General features: G+C 34.7%; 1 protein-coding gene and 1 non-coding gene across 3 annotated transcripts; both read left to right on the forward strand.

The window, feature by feature from the left end:
• Nucleotides 1-7,806: 7,806 nt before the first annotated feature.
• LOC104090554 (protein SAWADEE HOMEODOMAIN HOMOLOG 1) lies at nt 7,807-13,916 on the forward strand. Of its 2 annotated transcripts, none has more exons than XM_009595677.4 (9): nt 7,807-7,970; nt 8,260-8,345; nt 8,459-8,504; nt 8,616-8,823; nt 9,605-9,677; nt 12,092-12,143; nt 13,088-13,246; nt 13,459-13,578; nt 13,663-13,916. In XM_009595677.4, the coding sequence occupies exons 1-9, from the start codon at nt 7,917-7,919 to the stop codon at nt 13,777-13,779; spliced, it is 915 nt and encodes a 304-aa protein (XP_009593972.1). In that variant the 5' UTR covers nt 7,807-7,916; the 3' UTR covers nt 13,780-13,916. The 2 variants fall into 2 exon arrangements, with proteins under 2 accessions (XP_009593972.1, XP_009593973.1); XM_009595678.4 differs by having other exon boundaries at nt 13,103-13,246.
• A 1,694-nt stretch (nt 13,917-15,610) lies between these two features.
• On the forward strand, nt 15,611-15,683 carry TRNAK-CUU (transfer RNA lysine (anticodon CUU)). Its single transcript has one exon. It is a non-coding gene; the product is annotated as a tRNA-Lys (tRNA).
• The last annotated feature ends 3,086 nt before the right edge of the window (nt 15,684-18,769 follow it).

Consider the following 18,769-nt stretch of genomic DNA (forward strand, 5'->3'; position numbering starts at 1 on the left):
ATCATTCAGGGAAAAATATTTCTAAGGGGACATGTTGTTACACCCCGTACTTCAGACGTCACTATCATTATAGGATTATTTAAAGTAAGCTAAAAAAGGACGAAATCCTTCTACAAGGATAAGAAAGGTTTAAAATCTTAAGTAAGTTAAGATGAATATGAGACTTTATAATTATGATTTAAATGAGTTTAAAGTCATGATATGACTATATATGATGTTTGGATATGGAATATAAAGTTTGGAAAAAATCGGATTTAAGTTGCGAAAAAATTGAGTTAAGATTTGCCTTGTAACGAGCCGTTTTGAGAAATTAATTCGTAAGCTTTTGATGTCATTTTTGGATATATATCATACCAAAATTAAGGTATATGAACCTAGTTTCCAACGGTCCAAACCATTTATTCATACGATATAGGAGTAAAGAAATATAGATTTTTAAAGTAGGGTCACCAAGTCACGTCGCCACACTTCGGAGAAACTGGCAGGTTTATAGGCTAGGTTGTGAGGAAGTTTTCTCCCAATATATTGAGAGTTACAGGTAGATATTTATATTTAATTAAAGCTCCGTGTGTCTAGTTTCTAACACTTCAAACCGTTCATCAATATAACATCATTGTAGAGAGATATTTGTGTTTTTGCGAGACTGCGTAGGAGGCCTCTATGGGACACACTTGGTCGGGGCCCGATCTTCACTTATTCTTATCTGTTTTTTAGGATGAGCTTTGCTCATTTTTCGTTATCCTTACAGACTCACACTATCCAAACCCTACCAAACATCTCCCCAAAAACTCCAAACAAATTCCAAAGGAATACACCATAATCAAACTTCAAAAGTTAGCCTAAGTGAAGAAGGGAGTCTCTATGGTGTCGTGATGTGATTAAGGGTGGTTGTAAGATAAAGGAAGCTTTGGTTTGAGTTTTTACAGATTTTTTAAGGTATGTATAACACCTATTTCTTGGTATTAATCTTATCTATATGTTGGTTAAGTTATTGGATGAAGATTACAAGATAACACTTGAAAGGGAAAGAGTTATTGTTATCTTTTGTTTGATTGTTTTAAGGCTAATATATATATATATATATATATATATATATATATATATATATATATATATATATATATATATATATATATATATATATATATATATATAATATTATTATGGCTGAAATTTTAAGTTGTATCTACTGCCTAATGCCTAAGGTATGTAAATTATGTTCTTGGTTGTGTTTAAGGTTAATCATGTGTTGTTTGAGTTAAAATCTTCAAGATAGTAATTGACATGGCATAAGGAATCGTTATCTTTTTTGTGGGTTGTGCTGAGGCTATATATGTGGTTGGTTGTAGCTGGAAATTATTATAAATAGTTTGATTATGTTGTGGTTGTTGTTGTTAAGCTTATCTATGTGCTAATTCAGTGGATTGAAGAAGATAGCATGAAAAATAAGAGGTTGACGATAAAAGTTAAGGTGCTAGGCGTGTGGACTATTTTTGAAGATTATTCTTGTGATGTTTTGGGATGAAAATAATATGGTAAGCATAAGTATGATGTTATACAAGTTGTAGGTAGATTCAATGAAAAGGAATTGGATTAAATTATATTTTGTTAATTGTAAATCGAGCTTGCCGCTCAAAACAGTTGTTGAAGTAATCAGATAGTTTATTGTGAATTATATTGTTGTTGTTTGGGCTGTTTGGTGACTTTTAGTAACTTATGGGATGTTGTAAAAATATGGGAGGTGCTGTCCGTTTTTTTGTAGAATATTGGTTTTGAAATGTGAGAGTTACAATGCTTATATGATGACGATGAAATTGGGTTACTCATTGTAGACGTAAGAAGATCATATTGAGCTTGGTTGACAATTGGAGAGAAGATTGCAAAGGTATGTTAAGGCTAAACCTTTCCTTCATTTTTGCATGATCCCGTAACTACATATGTTTGATAACGAGACATAAAGAGAAGTTCGTATTCATGAATTTATTCACATTATCCTAGTCTGAGAAGTTACATAATTCTCCCTTATATTATCATTTTCTTCCAGTCAAGTGAGCAGAGGGTGTATATATATATATATATATATATATATATATAGTATTACAATATTTTCACCACCATCGAGCTATAATCGATAGGCATGCCCCTATTGGGAAACTTCTGATCAGATGGTAAGTTATATACCGAGCCTATTGTGGCCGAGCACCTATGCGCGAGCCCAAAATGACTGAGATATAGAGCCTAGTATGTCCGAGCGCCTATGAGCAAGCCTACTACGGCAGAGCAGTTATACATACCGAGCCTTATAGGGCCGGACAATTATTTTACTTACTATATTAAGAGAGATGAGTCAGTATCAGCAGGTAAGCATATCTTCAAATTATAGTTGACTCCCAGGTACTTTCAGTTATTATATTTTCAGTTTAGTTTTAGATTTTAGTTATCTTGTTGCCGCCTTACATACTCGGTATATTATTTCGTACTAACGTCCATTTTGCTAGGGACACTGCATTTCATGCCTGCAGGTACTAATAGACAACTGGATAGACCTTCCCAGCAGACAAAGTCAAACATCAGCTTGGTTGGTAAGCTCCACTTCCTCGGAGTTACCAGGTCGATACCTTGGAGTCCATTTTATATATACAGGTTTGATGAGTAGGTCGAGGCCCTGTCCCGGTCATGATACAATTCAGTTATTCCTAGAGGCTTGTAGACGAGTCTTGTACATTTTTATATCAGTATTGTGGCTTTACCGATCCTATGTAGATGTTTAGTTTGTTATTGCTGGTTGTAGACGTTATTTTCAGATGATTCAGAATATGGCCTCATCGGCCTAAGTTGAGGGTTACCCTCCAGAGTTCACAGTTATAGAGTGGTACGTTCGGGCCAAGTATGGCACCGGGTGCCGGCCACGCCTCTTCAGGTTTGGGGCGTGATAATATAACTGAATTATGGTGTATTGAATAACCATAAACTTGTTAAACTGTGTTGGTAACTAAGGTAAACTGATAACCATAAAACATGATAACTTCTTTTGCACTTTTTGATAAGGTTATGCTCTAATATTTTTATTACTATTAATTGCATCCCACTTTCAACATCCTATCAAGTCTCATTCAACCTGTATTCCATAAATATACCCCAATGGGCAATCATCTTCTCTAGAACCTTGGGTTTTTCCTGCATTTGGCATCCAATACATTTGGAATTCGATAGGAAGAGAAGGTTGACTATTGATCTAAGCTTCATGGCATGATCTAGAGTTAAAATAAATGAGAAAATCCAGAATGTCTTGGTAGTTAACTGTATATATGCGTGGCCGGCACACACATATAAAGGAAACTCCACTGGATACGACTTCATAAACTCCCTTGGACACTTGAACCTAGGGCTCTGATACCAAGCTTTGTCACACCTCGAACCTGGGCTTGGACGTAATACGGCACCCGGTGACAGACTACATGCGACCGAGTGAACCAACTGCTGACTAAATCAACATGTGGTATCATAACATATTGAATGCGGAAGATAACCTAACACATAATGATTTACTGAAAGTGTGAATGAAATAAATCAAGTGAGGAAACACTAATATAATTCTGAAACATATCTGTAGCAAACATTGCTTAACATGAAAAACCTGCGACTCTATCTAACTGTTACTCTAGTCTATGAAGCCTCTAATGAAGTACTGAAAACACTGACTGTCTCTAAATGCATAAAGATTGTAACATAATGGTAATGCCCCGAAAGAATTGGGGCTCACCAAATAGCTGGTTCGAGGATCCCGGCGCTCTGAATCATCAACCTATCAATCATTACATGCATCATGAGATGCAGGCCCCAGGCAAAAAGGACGTGAGTACATTTGAATTGCATTGGTATGTAAAGCAACTGAAAGAAAGAAATATAAATTGTGAAATTGATACTGAGCTGATAACTGAGAATTGATAATTGATAACTGAAATGATAACTGTTGAAACTGAAACTAAAATGATAACTGATAATTGATAAATTAAGTAAGGATATGAATACTCCCTCTTCAGAATGATGAACAACTTATTTATCTAAATAAATAAAATGCGGCCTCAGGCCCAATATATCTACGCACAAACTGCGGCCTCAGGCCCAAGGATGCACAAAGCATAAACTGCGGCCTCAAGCTCAAATAAAGGTGTTCAACATTCAGGGATTAAAAATCAGGAACTGAGAATCATATTGAAATACATGATACTGAAATACTGAACCATAATGAGTTACATGATACTTGAATGCTGAATAGAGCTAGACTGAGACATGTATTCATGAACTGATTATGAAAACTGAAACTTCAACTGTTTATGACATGCTGAGTAATCTAGAATAAGACTCATGGGCATCAAACAGAAGTCTATATTGATTACGTACTGAGCTCACAACGTTCGAAATAAAAGTCATGAATGAGTTATGAAGCTAGATAATAGAAGTTCTATAACTATTTAAGGAACTAGACTTAACTATACTTCTGAGGCAATTAGTAATGTCGTAAAAGAAACGTAGTGTAGGGAGAATCATTAACATTCCCAAACATAGAGAGTTAGCCTCACATACCTTAACTTCTTGCTCTTGAGTGTAATACAACATTCGCCAACCCTTCCAACTTTAATCTATATCACTACAAGTCAAATGGATTCCATATTAGCAATAATACTCATGTTTTGGTAACTTAGGCATTTTCTCAAATACTTGGTGGGCATAAAGCTTTATAGCCCTTATTAATAGTGTTTCTACACCCAACAACCCATTCTATTGCTCATAGATAAATTCTAAAATCTCAATTTGCTATAATCAATACCATTCTTCATCACCCATAAGATAAACAACACCCTTAATAAATAATTAACAATCAACAAACCAAACCTATAATCATTCATGCTTTTCTATCAAAATCATCAACCCATGTCTCATGAACTTGTAGTTTATAATCATTAATCCAATGCTATAATCAATTAGAGGATGAAGATATTACCTTCTTAGCGTTCAATCTTCTTGAATTCGAGTTCTAGGGTTTTGTCTCTCAAAACTGATGTCTCAATCAAATATCTAATAATTTGGAGGGTTTACCCATGTTAATAAGGTATTGGAGAATTGAAATTAACTTAGAATCACCATTATAACTTACCTTAGATGGTGGAGGGACCTTGGAGGAGTTAGGTTCTTGAGAGCTTCCCTTTCTAGAGCAAGTTTTTTGTGTTTTGGGATGTGGGGGACGAAGTAGGGCTTTAAAAATGATCCCCCGGGTGCACTCCTATGCACCTGAAGGCCCAACCAAGCACCTGGACACACAGCAGGGCAGCAGCACTGCCACAAGTGCACGGCTGCGCACGAGACCATCTAGGCGCGCATAATGTGCATTGTCCAATAAAATGCACATAACATTTTGCTCAGAAATATGTTTGGGCTCCACAATATATCTTTGGAAAGATATTTCAAATGGCTACAACTTTCATATATTACGTTGTCCCAAATTCCCAACTGATATTTACGAAATCCTTCTAGATGACAGACTTTCTATAAACTTAGTCGATTTTATCAAATCTTATACACCTCACTCTCCGTCTTGATTCAAAAACAACTCTTTTCACCCGTACTCACCCCGATAGGACTCCATATGTCTAAGATGCCATCTTAATACTCATTTAATATGTCCACATCTAGTTCGAATTTACGGAGTGTTACAATACCAATATCATTAAGAACAGTGAGTGAATGACAAACATAACTCCCATCGATAAAATCGTAAACTCCATGACCTTTGAATAGGGGTAAAAAGAGTTCTCTCCATAGCATGTAGTTGGTGTAATCAAGAACAGTGGGAAGAAGGTTTTTGATGTTGGAGAGAGATATTGCAGATTGGGATGAAACTGGAAGAGAGGAAGATGCAGCCATAACACTAGAGGTTGAAGAACTGGATTGAGATGAAGATGATGACATGAAGCTGGAAAAGAGGAGAGCGCACAGAAGGAACCTAAGCAATCTGATACCATGTAAGAAACTATGATTCTCGTCAATCATATAAAAGTTTACATGAGGTATGTATAGATTACACATTGATATGTAAACATTATTCTATCCTTACGAGAAATTGGTACAAATTAACATACTTATCATATTTTTCGTACACCATTATGGTTCAAAAACTTAATAATATGAGTTTTATTTTAAACACAGAAAATTAGTTCTCTACCTTTGCACTTATAAAAACAAAGAAAAGTTATACGTGTCTAAATTGCAATAATGAGATAGCCACATATATTATCATAGGAGTGTTCTTATAAATTTCAATTGAATTATTCCTGTTGATTAAGTTAGTGCATATTGGAAAGGCAAAATAGCCTCCCGGCTACTTAAACTTGCACCTGATTGCCAACCCGGTAAAGGAACTTATAACTTTACCATTTAAACACCTCAATTCATACATTTGTGAACTAATAAACCTCTCAAATGGAGCGTGTATATCAAATGCGCTAACACTATAACACGTCATATTTTAGGACTAGTAGTGGCTTGACATGTATAATTTATGGGTCCCACTTATTTTAACAAATTTATCAAATTTTTATTTTCATGGTTTTCCTTTTCTTCTTCATGGCATTCTACAGATAAGCCAACCCCACCATGTGTTTCCACCCAAATACACCACATCAACTCGTCACTCACATCTCTACCGCCAGCACCACCACACCACTACAAATAAGTCAAAATCACTAGAATTTATCTGCGCATAGACCAAAAAAAAGGGAAAAATAAGCAACAAAGATAACTCGATTAGTTGTTCTATCTAAAACCACAAGCTCACCACTCCCTTCCCACCATGGGCCACCACAAAACTACACCAGAATGCTCCTCCACTTTGAAGCCATCATTGATCTACTTCTGGAATTCCAAAATTGATTTTTGTTTTGTTTTTGCCTAATTCAAAAATTGGCATACAAGTTTTGGATTCTTAATCTCCCTCTCAACTATAATCTTGACTTTCAGTGGAAGAATAGCATGGGAGAAAATTGAAGGGTGCTTGCAAGAGTAAAACTGTTGGGTTTGATTTTGAAGTAAGAGAAAGAAAATGGATGTATTGGTTGGGGGGTAGAGCAAGAAAGGGGAAAGGATGTAATGGTAAAGAAAGGGATGAGATGACATGTGGGCCTTTCTTTCTTTCTATTTCATTTATTATTATTTTTTTATTTTAATTTTTTTTAATCCAAAATTACTGTACTCACACGCGCTAATTATGTAAGCTGCACGCACTGTCCATGTCACATGTGCTCTTGCCACATAAGCATAGTCAATGGTTAAAGATGTTTATTAGTAGTTTATATATGTATTAGTTGGGGTGTTGAAATGGAAAGTTGTAAGTTTCTTTATCGGGTTGGCAATCAGGTGCAAGTTTAAGTGGCCAGGAGGCCATTTTGGCTATTGAAAAATATTCACTCACTTGGTATTTCTATATAAAATTGATGAATATAAGATATATGTGTTATATATAAACTTTTATCATATAAAATTTTATATATATATATACATATATATAATTATAATACTAAAAGTTAAATGCTTGATTTGATATAAAATATATGTAGCAAACTTAAGTATTTGCTACCGAATGAGGCAATTGCAACAGTTTGGGTGGGTAAGTTGACTTGCTCCAATAGTCGAAATAAACACGTACACGTGGCGATTAACTAGTGGGTGAACAAGTACACCAGACACTCCCCTCGACTCAGAGGATCTTTCTTTCCCTATTAAAGCAACTTACAACTCTGCTTCTCTATCAGGCAGTCAGCTGCACAAAATCCAATAAAACACACACACACACATACACATACACACACTCAGTCTCTCTCTCTCTCTCTCTCTCTCTCTGCATTTGAGAGGCAGGAAAAATGGCTGACTTCGTGGAATTAGAAGAAGAATTGGCCGAGTTCACATTAGCTGAGGTTAATTCACATTACTGTTAGCAATCTTTTATTTTCTGCTTTAGGCAAACTTATTTTCTCCCTTTCTCTGATTTTGCATGCCATTTTCTTTGTTTGATTTCAATTCCTTTGACTTCTCATCTAATCTTGTTCCTTTTTTGTTTTGTTACATTTTACTTAGTTCCCTTATCTAACTGTAACATACAGGGAACTAAAATCAAGCATGATCAAATTTAGATTAAATTACTAAATGTGGATTAAATCTGCAAATGCTTCATTAATTCTGAGGATTTTCAGTTACTTTCTACAGGATATGAAAATGACCGCCTTGTTTAAGCGAATGAAAGAAAAACCAATTAGTCAAGAGTTCTGTCAAAAACTTGCAACTAAGTTTAGGTAAAGTTTCCCTTTGGGGCTAAAATAAATGTTACTACTTCCGCTTTGATAAGTTGAATTTTCTTCTTTACTTATATGCTTTTTCTTTTGTTTGCTAATTTTTAAATTTGCAGTTGTTCACCTTATCGTACTGGAAAATCTTTCATAAAATGGGAACAGGTTTATCTATGAACTATCTTCTCAATATTTATTTCCCTTTTTAGGTATTCATGTTATCTGGATTCTGGATTATATTATAAATCTATTATGTATGTTTTTGCTATGTTAAAGGTGCAAGATTGGTTTATGGATAAGCAAAAAACACAAGCAGCTAAAGCCATTGCTGATAAGAAAGAATCTGATGTTCCTCGACCTCGACAAGCAAGAAAACCAAAATCTAAAAAGAAATTTTCAGCTCTAATGCTTTCCAGAAAATACAATGCTTGCGGGTACACAAGACTCCCCGATTGTGCATATGACCGGTCTCAGAAGCCCAAAGGTTACCGATTTCCCCTTGACCTTTATATATCTGATGTTTGATTTTTGTCCTCACTTAATGGATTAAATGTTGTTTACTCTATTTGTATCAATGTATGAAATGCAAGAAACTACTTTTCAGTTGTTCAAATATACATAATTATGCTAAAAACATTAAAGATAAAATAAATTCTTAATGTAACTAGCACAAGATCACTCTAATGTCTTCTTTTCCTGTTAATCTGTTTTAACCTGCCATTCAGTTGAAATCTTTCTCTTCGTATGAGTTTGGCAAAAAGTTTTAATTCAAATTTGACTGCATGAATACTTAACTGATGGCTAAAGTAAGACTAAGATATTAGGCCCGGGCAACATAGAGCTCCTTCACCAACTTTTGAGTATCCCTTTAATGAATCTTTCGGATTTTGTTTTAAAATACTCGCTACCAACTTTAGTCTAATCGTATTGCTTTTATTGCTCAGACACAACAGTTTTATTTAAACAGTTGCAAGCATCTTGGTGAAACCTAGAGAAAATATACAAGTACGATATCCTGTGGTTTTGAGACATTTTTCTTGATTTTTTATCTGATTTATCTCTGTTTTACTTGTCATGGTTGAACATGGAGATTACTCGTTTTGCAGTTTTGTATTCTGTTACGCACGAGCACATTGTCATGATAAAAATGATGTATCGTATGATTGAGCAAGTAACTTACTCAGATATTTTAGATATAGTGCCTTGAATGCCGTACTATTTGGTTTCTGTTACTCAAGCTTAGACTAATGTGCATTCTGTTACAGTTTCTGCTGCAGAGATGGCCACAGAGCTCGCAGAGTTGTCTTTTGAAGCTCTTTCAGCAAAGGATTTAGCTTGGTGAGCATTTAACACAATTGTAGCCTTCTCTATATGACAAATAGTGTTACATTTTGCTGGTAGTTCAAGACCCTAATCTGTTTCTATTTTCTCCTTGTAGTTTCTGATTGTGACTCAATACTATTGGTCTCTTACATTCTTCACTAACCATTGTTAGATGGGAAAAGGGCCAAAAATATTCCTCTACTATGTGAAAAGGACTAGTTATGCCCCCCGTTATACTTTAAGTCTATAATTGCCCCGACGTTACAAAACTGGTGCAAAAATACCCCTCTGTCGTTAAGGCCCTCCATCATGGACACCACCATCTGATGTGGCCTGACATTTCACTGAGTTGGCCACCAAAATACCCCCTCCCCAACTTCTTCTTCTACCACCGGCTTCCCCCTTCACCCAAAATGAATGTTCCATCTGAATTCAAATATATTGCATCCAACAATAGAAATTAAACCGAACCCAATTGAAATCTGCACAATTTATCTGTGGCATTTGGAAAGTACTAACTATATCAAGCCTTGAAGCATAAAGATTCGCAGAATCAGATTAAAACTAGAAGTAGTTGAATCAAAGATTTGTTCTATATGTAATTTAAAAAGAGAATTTTTATTGGAAAAGTTCACAAGAAGAATGCCCCCGTTTGTTCGGTAATCTTTCGGTGGGTTCTCCATGGTTGATGATGATGGCAACTGTAATGGTACTAAAGAAAAAGAAGAAATTTTGCAGCAAATTCTTCACCAGAGAATGTTTTAATGATTGCTACCCAAACCTATTGAAATAACCCATTAAAAGTCTGCCTACTCTATTACTATGATTTCAGAAAGTTGAGATCAAAGGAAATGATACAAACAAATTATTAGGATTTTATTGAAGAGATGTTTTTTGAGATAACACCTTACAACTTGCCATATGAATATATGACTCTGGCTTCCTCAGTTTCTTACTTTGTTGTTAGCCCACTTTAAAATGTATGCATATATAATTTTCTTTCATGGAAGTGAAATCCCAATTTCTTTAAGAACAGACTTTCTCCTCATTAATTTCCATAAGTAAGCTAAAACAGTTACTAAGGAAGATGGTGGTAGTGGATGGGTGCAAGGGGCGGTGGTGGTGGAGGAAGTTAGAGAGGGAGTAAATGGGGTTGGGGCAGTGACATGCCATGTGGGGGCCACCTCAGTAATATGTTGAGCCATATGGGATGGTGGTGTCCATGATGGAGGGCCTTAACGGTGGAGGGATATTTCTGCACCAGTTTTGTAACGTCGGGGGCAATAATAGACCGAAAGTATAACGGAGGGCATAACTAATCCTTTTTGCATAGTAGAGGGATATTTTTGGCCCTTTTCCCTTGTTAGATTGCCAAAGATGATAAATGTGGTGGTGATGTTGTACGTGGGGCTTATGTCTAGAAAAAGGCGTACTGAATAAACGTTTCAGCCAGAGTCTCTTTTGTTGATTTGTGCTGGTTTATGAATATCTGAGTTCAGTATGGAGAGTGGAGTCTAAAAAGTTGAAGGTAGTAACAAAGTATTGAGGCGTTCTCGGTTACGTCAGGAAGAATAAGAAACTACTAATAAGTGAAAAACTGTCACGTGGTTGAGGCTGGATATCGTCCATGAAATTACCCCGAGATAATAATTTACATTCCTCATCATAGTAATTGAATGCCAAAACGAATTATGAGTACTGATTTATCATGTTCGCTCAACTTCTACCATGAAATGTCGAAGTCAATGAACATACCATAATGTAGAGGCAAATCTTTGATACCTCGGATTGTGCGACGGCAAAAGTTGGCAATATTCAGTGGCTGAATGGTTCAGGCATTATATGAGTTGGTTCTAGGTCAAAGCAACTTAATGATGTTCTGAGCATAGAATTCTATTGAAGGTTTATATGAATGTCGTAAAGGTTGACGGGCTGTGTAGCAGAACTCCCTTTTCTATAGTAATACTAGATTCTGATATTCATTACTTCCTTCTTTTTCTACTTCTGTTTCTCTGCTTCTCTTGATTTGCTTCTTTCTTGATTTCTTTTGTCCAAAAAGACTTTTGCTTCTCCTTATCTGTGTGTGCCTCTTCTGCTGCTAGTTCTGCTTTTGGACTTCTTTTCTGCCACTATCATTTGCTGTCAACTATTCTTTTTCTCCTTTTCTTTTCTGTTCTTTGTCTTGTCCTTATTCTCCAATTCTTAGATTATGTACTGAATTTTAGGAAAACAAAGAATGACTCTTGCAACTAAAGCTAAGTATTAGTGAAGTCCTAAACTAAATAAATGTGAAATTAAATGCTGCAAACTGTATTATACTCTGCCAGGCTCTTAAGCGCAGCGGCAAAATTGATATTCCCCCTGTCTTCTATGAACTACTTTTGTAACTTAGAGAACCTGACCAAGTAGCTTTTCTCTGTCTTTTGCAGGTATGATGTGGCCTCATTTCTCAACTTCAGAGTTCTTCGCACAGGCGAGCTTGTAAGCTCTTTGTTCTCTGTGATTGTTTTTCTGGTTTTCCTATTTGCCTAGGTGCACTGTCATTTTAAATTTAAATTTGTCCGGCTGTTCTTGTTTACTTGGAAGTTTTAGTAGTCTAGTGATCACGGTGTATGTGAGAGATTTAAGATTTCTCCTTGACCACTGTGAAATAGGGAAGATTTACATTGCCATGGACCAGAGTGAAGTAGGAACAGTTCTGTGTTTTGAAGTTCCTACTCCATAGATTAGAACCACTAATCCTCAGGCCTTAGGTTTTATGTGAAATTACAGATACACTCATGTGAGATAAATAAATTTGACACCTCAGAACACAATGGAATAATGGTAGAAACGCATGGATAACTGAATTCGAAACGTTGATGGTGGACTGTAAGGGAAGGGGCATGCCTAAAAAGTATTGGGGAGAGGTTGTTAGGCAGGACATGCTATTGCTCCAACTTACCGAGGATATGACCCACGATAGAAAGGTGTGGAGGTCGAGGATTAGGATTGTAGGTTGACGGATAGTAGTGTGTTCCTCATAGGCTTACCAGTTGTACTTGGATTATTTTTGTATTATTTTATTCATGGTTCTTTACTATTACATGTTGTGTCATTCGCGTCCGTTAACTTAATATATTGTTCTTACTATTGTTTGGTACTTGTTGCTTTATCTCCACTTTTACTTGAGCCGAGGATCTATCGGAAACAATCTCTCTATCTTTATAAGGTAGGGGTAAGGTCTGCGTACGCACTACCCTCCCCAGACCCCATTTATGGTGGACTCACTCGTCACTCGGCATATATTTTTAAGTCGAAATGCATTTACTAAAACAATATATGTAATGAAATGGGCTCCATATTAAGGTGCAACAATCAGCGTCATATCAACAGAATTTTACGTCAGACAAAGATTTGTCGCTTATAGTCTGACATTTATGAAGTATTTCGTTATGCAGGAAGTTCGTATAAGATTTGCTGGCTTTGGTCATGAAGAAGATGAATGGGTGAATGTTAAAAGGAGAGTACGTGAACGTTCCGTTCCCTTAAAGCCCTCAGAATGTGACAGGGTGAATGTTGGAGATCCCTTGATGTGCTTCAGGGTATCATTTCGTTTCTCCAACTTTTTTTAAGAATAAAAACTCTAGTTTTTTAAAAAAAAGCACCATAGAAATCATGAAATTTCCGCTTTCCAAAAATGGTTTTGGTGTACCAGTGCAACAACAAAGTCACAATTAAGCATGGTATCTGGACAGGCAAGGCTCCAAATGTTGTTATGACCATTTTGTAATGTTGTTATGTTTTAAATTCACAGGAAGATGAATATCTCGCAGTATATGGTGATGCGCAAGTTGTGGAGATCCAAAAGAAATTACACGATAATACAGAATGCACGTGTATCTTTGTCGTCCGCTACGACTTAGATAATGCTGAGGTAAATCATTGGAACATCGCATGTATCTGGTAGTAATTCAATGTCAATAATAATTTTATTTTCATTGTTATTGCTCGAACGCAGGAGAAAGTTACACTTGACAAGTTATGTTGCAGACCAAACCGAAGCAACAGTATACTGCCTGAAGGTCGTGCTAAATTATGTGTCTTGAACAGTATTGACCAAGCAAATACTCACTAGGCCAGAGCCTCCGCAACGTTGTTCTGTTGGAATATTGTATGGTTTGGCCAATCTAAATATGTACTCTCTATGTTTTATCATTTTATGTGAAAATGTTTGGTCGGGCATGAAGTTTAGAAAAGAAAAACTTTTTGAAAGTCATGGTCTTAAACATGACATTTGTGTAGCTATAAAGTCATGTCATTTGGGATAAAATGAGAAGTTTAAAATTAAATTGTTCCTAATTATAAAAAAAAAAGGTTTTTTCTCATTTCTTACATAGTAAAAATGAAAGAATGTCACATGAAACGGTCGTCAATTCTTTATGCCAATCGTTTCGTCTGGCCTCTTTTCCAATAACAAGTTGGGATAAAGTTCCCATGTTAAGGCTTTAGGTCAAGTTCTAAATGTAAAAGTTGAATTACCAAAATATCCATAAAAATTGAAGGACTATTTTACCCATAAATTATATAAACACTACTTCACTAATATTTGTACTAAAAAGTAAACTCACCTTCTAATAAATAATAAACCTGTACTACTTAATGCAGCCTATTCAACTCTTAAGTTGCTTTCATCTGCCGATACTTTCTCGCAAATGTACATACTATCTCAACCTTTAGATTGTCCATTCAATGTTTGCTCCTTCGAGCTTCCAACAATTATTAAAGGTTCATGTATTCATCCTTCTCTCCCTCTTTCATTCACTTTATAAAATTGGACAGTAAAATCAATTAAGCAATTCTTCTCACTGTCAGACCATTTGTCAATTGGAAAAATCCTTTTTCTCATTGAAAATTTGTTCTTTTCATTTGACATATCTGTTAACTATCTACAGCACATAACACCAATCTATAAGTGTCAAATGAGGTAAAGTTTTTTCGTTTCCTATTAATTTTATGAGTCGCGCAAATTTTGCAATTGTTCTTGTTTTTATATAATATTTCCATAGTTTTTATCATGAAAATGAATATCTTTTAGTATGAAAAGTTTGGCTACCACACCATCCTTATTGATTTTCAGTGAGAAATAGTGTTAACTTTGTTATCTTCCTTTTGCTGTAACAAGGAATTTTTTATTCAAAAGTTAGGCTAATTATCACGCCCATTAGTAGACTTCACTTTTTTACGTCCTCTTCTATTTACTTTTACCATTAAGAAGTCATGGGTTATGTGGAAGTCTACCACAGACATCAAAGAACAATAGGGCCTACAATGCACGGTTAACTGTTAAATTGTTTCATAAGTCAATTGTTATCATCTGAATCTAAGTTTCAATGATATATACGTAGAAGAACATATCTCAAATCCTCATAAACCAACTATCATTCGGTTGGATTTAGGGCTCTATAATTCTTACATATCAAAATTAGTTTCGGAGAAAAAAAGAAAAATTAAGTATTAATACATATGACTTCCAAGAGCAATTATCTTTAATTTTAAAGTTTTTGTAACGATTGATAAGAACTAGTCCTTTGATAAGAACTTTCAATAACAATTTTAGTCTTCGTGTTTGTCGTGCTCTCTAGTAGAACTAGAAGTTTGAGAACTTTAGTAGTTTTTGCGAATATTAATGATGAATGAGTCGGCTCTTGTAGGGGAAAACCCCCGGCTAATATAGGCAGTAAAACTAAATACTCCTAAAAAGAACTCAAAATATGCTCCTCTAATTTAGCTGCAAAGCCCTTAACCCCGTCCTATCTTCATTAACACAATTCCCTTCGACAAAAGGAGAGGTTTTTAAAGCAAGTTAAAGCTAACAATAGTGGTTAAAAGGAGTTTTCAAAAGGGTTTATCAATTCTCATGCGTTAAAACAATAGTTTTAAAATATGATAAGTTGTGTGAAAAACAAGCCCGTCTAGCTCAGTTGGTAGAGCGCAAGGCTCTTAACCTTGTGGTCGTGGGTTCGAGCCCCACGGTGGGCGTATTCCTCCTTTTTGTAGGACATATTATTCCTATTTTGGGTTTTGAATAAGTTGATGTCTTGGGCCTTAATACTCTGCCTTGAGTACACCTCAAAGGACTGCTAAATGGCTCAGGAGAATCTTCTGGACCTCATTTGAATCTGGGCCTATGAATTCCCACCCGTGTCAGGTGCTAAATGGCTCATTTGAATCTGGTACCCGCATTGGAACCCGACTATATCCGTATTCGCGCCGCATAGTGCCCCATTTGGAAGGAAGCGCTACCAAGTATTTTTTCATACACATAGCTCGAACCCTTAACCTCCGGTTAAGAGAATAACAATCTCATCCGCTGCACCACATCCTTTGGTGGTAAGAATAGGAACTTATGGTGCTGAGTAACGATTTAATACGTGAAAGAAACCAATACATCTATCTAATATTCCTTTTCTTTGTTGATTAGTTATCTTGATATAACTACCTTTAGAAAAGCAGATAAAGTACTGCTTTTTGAATTCGAGACCATCAATGTCTCCTTTATTTTTTTTCTTCATTTGTTTTTGTTGTCAATTTTTCAAAGAGGTTTAAAAAGAAAAAAGAATAGAGAAGTATTGAACTGAAGAGCCTGATTGTCATTCTTGTTTCACTTCATCTAACTTTCTCTATATTTACAAATTGTTAGTTCTTATTGGATAATACTGATAGTGAGGAAAAAGGAAAAACAATCAAACAAAAAAAGGATAGAGAAAAGGGAATATGGGGGGCCTATTACAGCTCTCGCTAACTGCGCCCAATCATAGAGATTGAATAGAAGCTTAAATACAAAGGTAAAGCAAAAATCAGAAACTGCATATTCAATATCGTGCCAGAGGATATTACGATTCCCTAATCCATTAATACATTATCTAAGTTGGATAATAACAGTATATAACAGTATAAGAAGATAAGGACGAGGAGAGGTGCATATTCACATGAATTTATATTATAGGTCTGGTCCTTTTTGTCTTAGCTTCGGGTTGATTACATGACGGATTTTATTATGGTTCACGCGAAATTAATAATTTTTGCTATGAAATATTAAGAAATTTATTAAATATTTATAAATATTTCACTATAAATTTAATTATTATTATTATATTAAGTTGAGGTCGTTAAAATTCATAAATTTTGAATTTTGAATTTATTGTCTTCATATCCTCAAAGGTGCATAATGCATTGTTACATAATTGTCAATTGACAAGTCCCTTTAACTCACTTTATTCCAAAAGTTTTATAAGTTGATGTTTCAGCTTTTATTGAATTGTCCTTTTTCATTCTATAAAGCATCAATGGCTGAAACAATTAATGTCAAAAGATTTTAAGCAGTACGATGTATCAGAATTATTATTAAATAGTCTTTAGTACCTTCCTTAACGATGGTTTAGAGGCCGTTTGATGGGTGGAAAATTAGGAAAAATTTCATATAAGAACAACTGAACTCCCTACTTTTTAATTTTATAGCCCACATTTCAATTTACAACCAACTAATCCAAAAATAATAGGTTAAAATTCAACATTCAACTCCAATAGGTTCTCAAAATTACTATTTAATTTTTAAAAAAAATTGCTCAAGCTTTTAAGTTAATTTTCGAATCAGTAACAGTGACTCAAATATTAGTTCAACAAACCAAATCCATTTGGATGATGAAAATTAGATTTTTAACAAGCTTAATTATGTGGGTTTAAATTTCGAATTTTATTTTGTGAGAAATTTGGGGTGGGTGTTATTTAGACTTGTTAGAAATAGTATAAGGAGGTTGTCTTTAAAATTTGAAGTCATTTAATGGAGATTTGGACTTGTTTTGAACAAGAATTGCAATTAAAAATCATGGAAGAAGTTCATCTACAGACGCTTGTATAAATATGTATAAAAGTATATAATAGTGTATAAGATGTGTTTATACACTCATATACACTATTATACAAGATTATACATAATTATACAAAAAACTGACTTCGTCTTCTTCCTTGCGTCTTTTCTGAAATTTAACTCAAATATTGCTCAAATCTACTCCAAATCACTTCAAATTTTAATTTTGAACTCCTTTTGACATTTTCAATCAATTGGAACAACACTCAATCCAAACAACTAACAATTTCAAAAAATTATATTTTCGAAAACAAAACTTTGAATGGCCTTCAATGGTGGGACTTCTACTCTTCAATTTTCTTACATTGCAACCAGGTGACACAACGGGGGAAGCAAAAAATACATGGCCCCTTGAAGCATATGTAGAAGATGTGAGACGAAGAGAAAGAGTGAAAATAATGGTTGTGAGAACGCAGATTTAATTTCATAACTTTTAGAAACAATAGTTGTAAGAACACATATTTTGAATTTGCTAGTACTTTCAAAACATGTACAATATGAGCTAGGTCGGGTAAAACTTAAAAACATGAGCCATTTTTTATTATGGTGTGAAGTCACGTGTATTTTCTTGTAATTCTTTGTTTTCTATATTACAATCACTGCATAACTTGTCTTTGAATCAAACAACGCCTAAAATTTATAGACAGGTCACTATTGGTTAGTGATTATTTGTTTTTATCTTTACGCTAAAAAAGAGAGGATTTCATGTTATTTAGTAGTACTTAAATACTTAATCTTTTAGTATTTTATATATATGAAATTTGAGCACGGGTAAAACAGCTAGTATTTTTTTTGGTATGTACGGAACATGAGTGGAAAAACGCCGGAATATTTAAGAGGTTACAAGACTTTTGGGAGCAAAAACTGGATCAAAGTTTGTACCATAGATATACTATGAGGAAAAGAAATAAAAAAGGAAGGGAAATTTGTGCCTTTAGCCCCCCAAATATAACAAATTCTGATTTTAATCATTTTAATTTTTTAATTAAGTATGCTTTAATTAATTTATAATTGATATTTGCATTTTTATCCCTCTGCTTGTAAATCTTCACAAATTCAACAAAATTATGAATATGCTAAACCATTCAATTACATATGTCAAAATTTGTATTGTTTCTTCATATTTTAGCATTGTTACAAAATAAACACGGTAAAGTAAAGAAGAGTATAGAGAGAAACTGATATATTATTCAAACTT

This window comes from Nicotiana tomentosiformis, chromosome 3 (genome assembly GCF_000390325.3).
Source record: "Nicotiana tomentosiformis chromosome 3, ASM39032v3, whole genome shotgun sequence".
Classification (NCBI taxonomy): Eukaryota; Viridiplantae; Streptophyta; class Magnoliopsida; order Solanales; family Solanaceae; genus Nicotiana; species Nicotiana tomentosiformis.

Bases quoted from the DNA above. Each gene is read 5' to 3' on its own strand.
- LOC104090554 (XM_009595677.4), top strand. From the start codon at position 7,917: ATGGCTGACTTCGTGGAATTAGAAGAAGAATTGGCCGAGTTCACATTA. The intron at 12,144-13,087 runs GTAAGCTCTTTG...ACATTTATGAAG, and splicing joins TTCTTCGCACAGGCGAGCTT to TATTTCGTTATGCAGGAAGT. The intron at 13,247-13,458 runs GTATCATTTCGT...TTAAATTCACAG, and splicing joins ATCCCTTGATGTGCTTCAGG to GAAGATGAATATCTCGCAGT.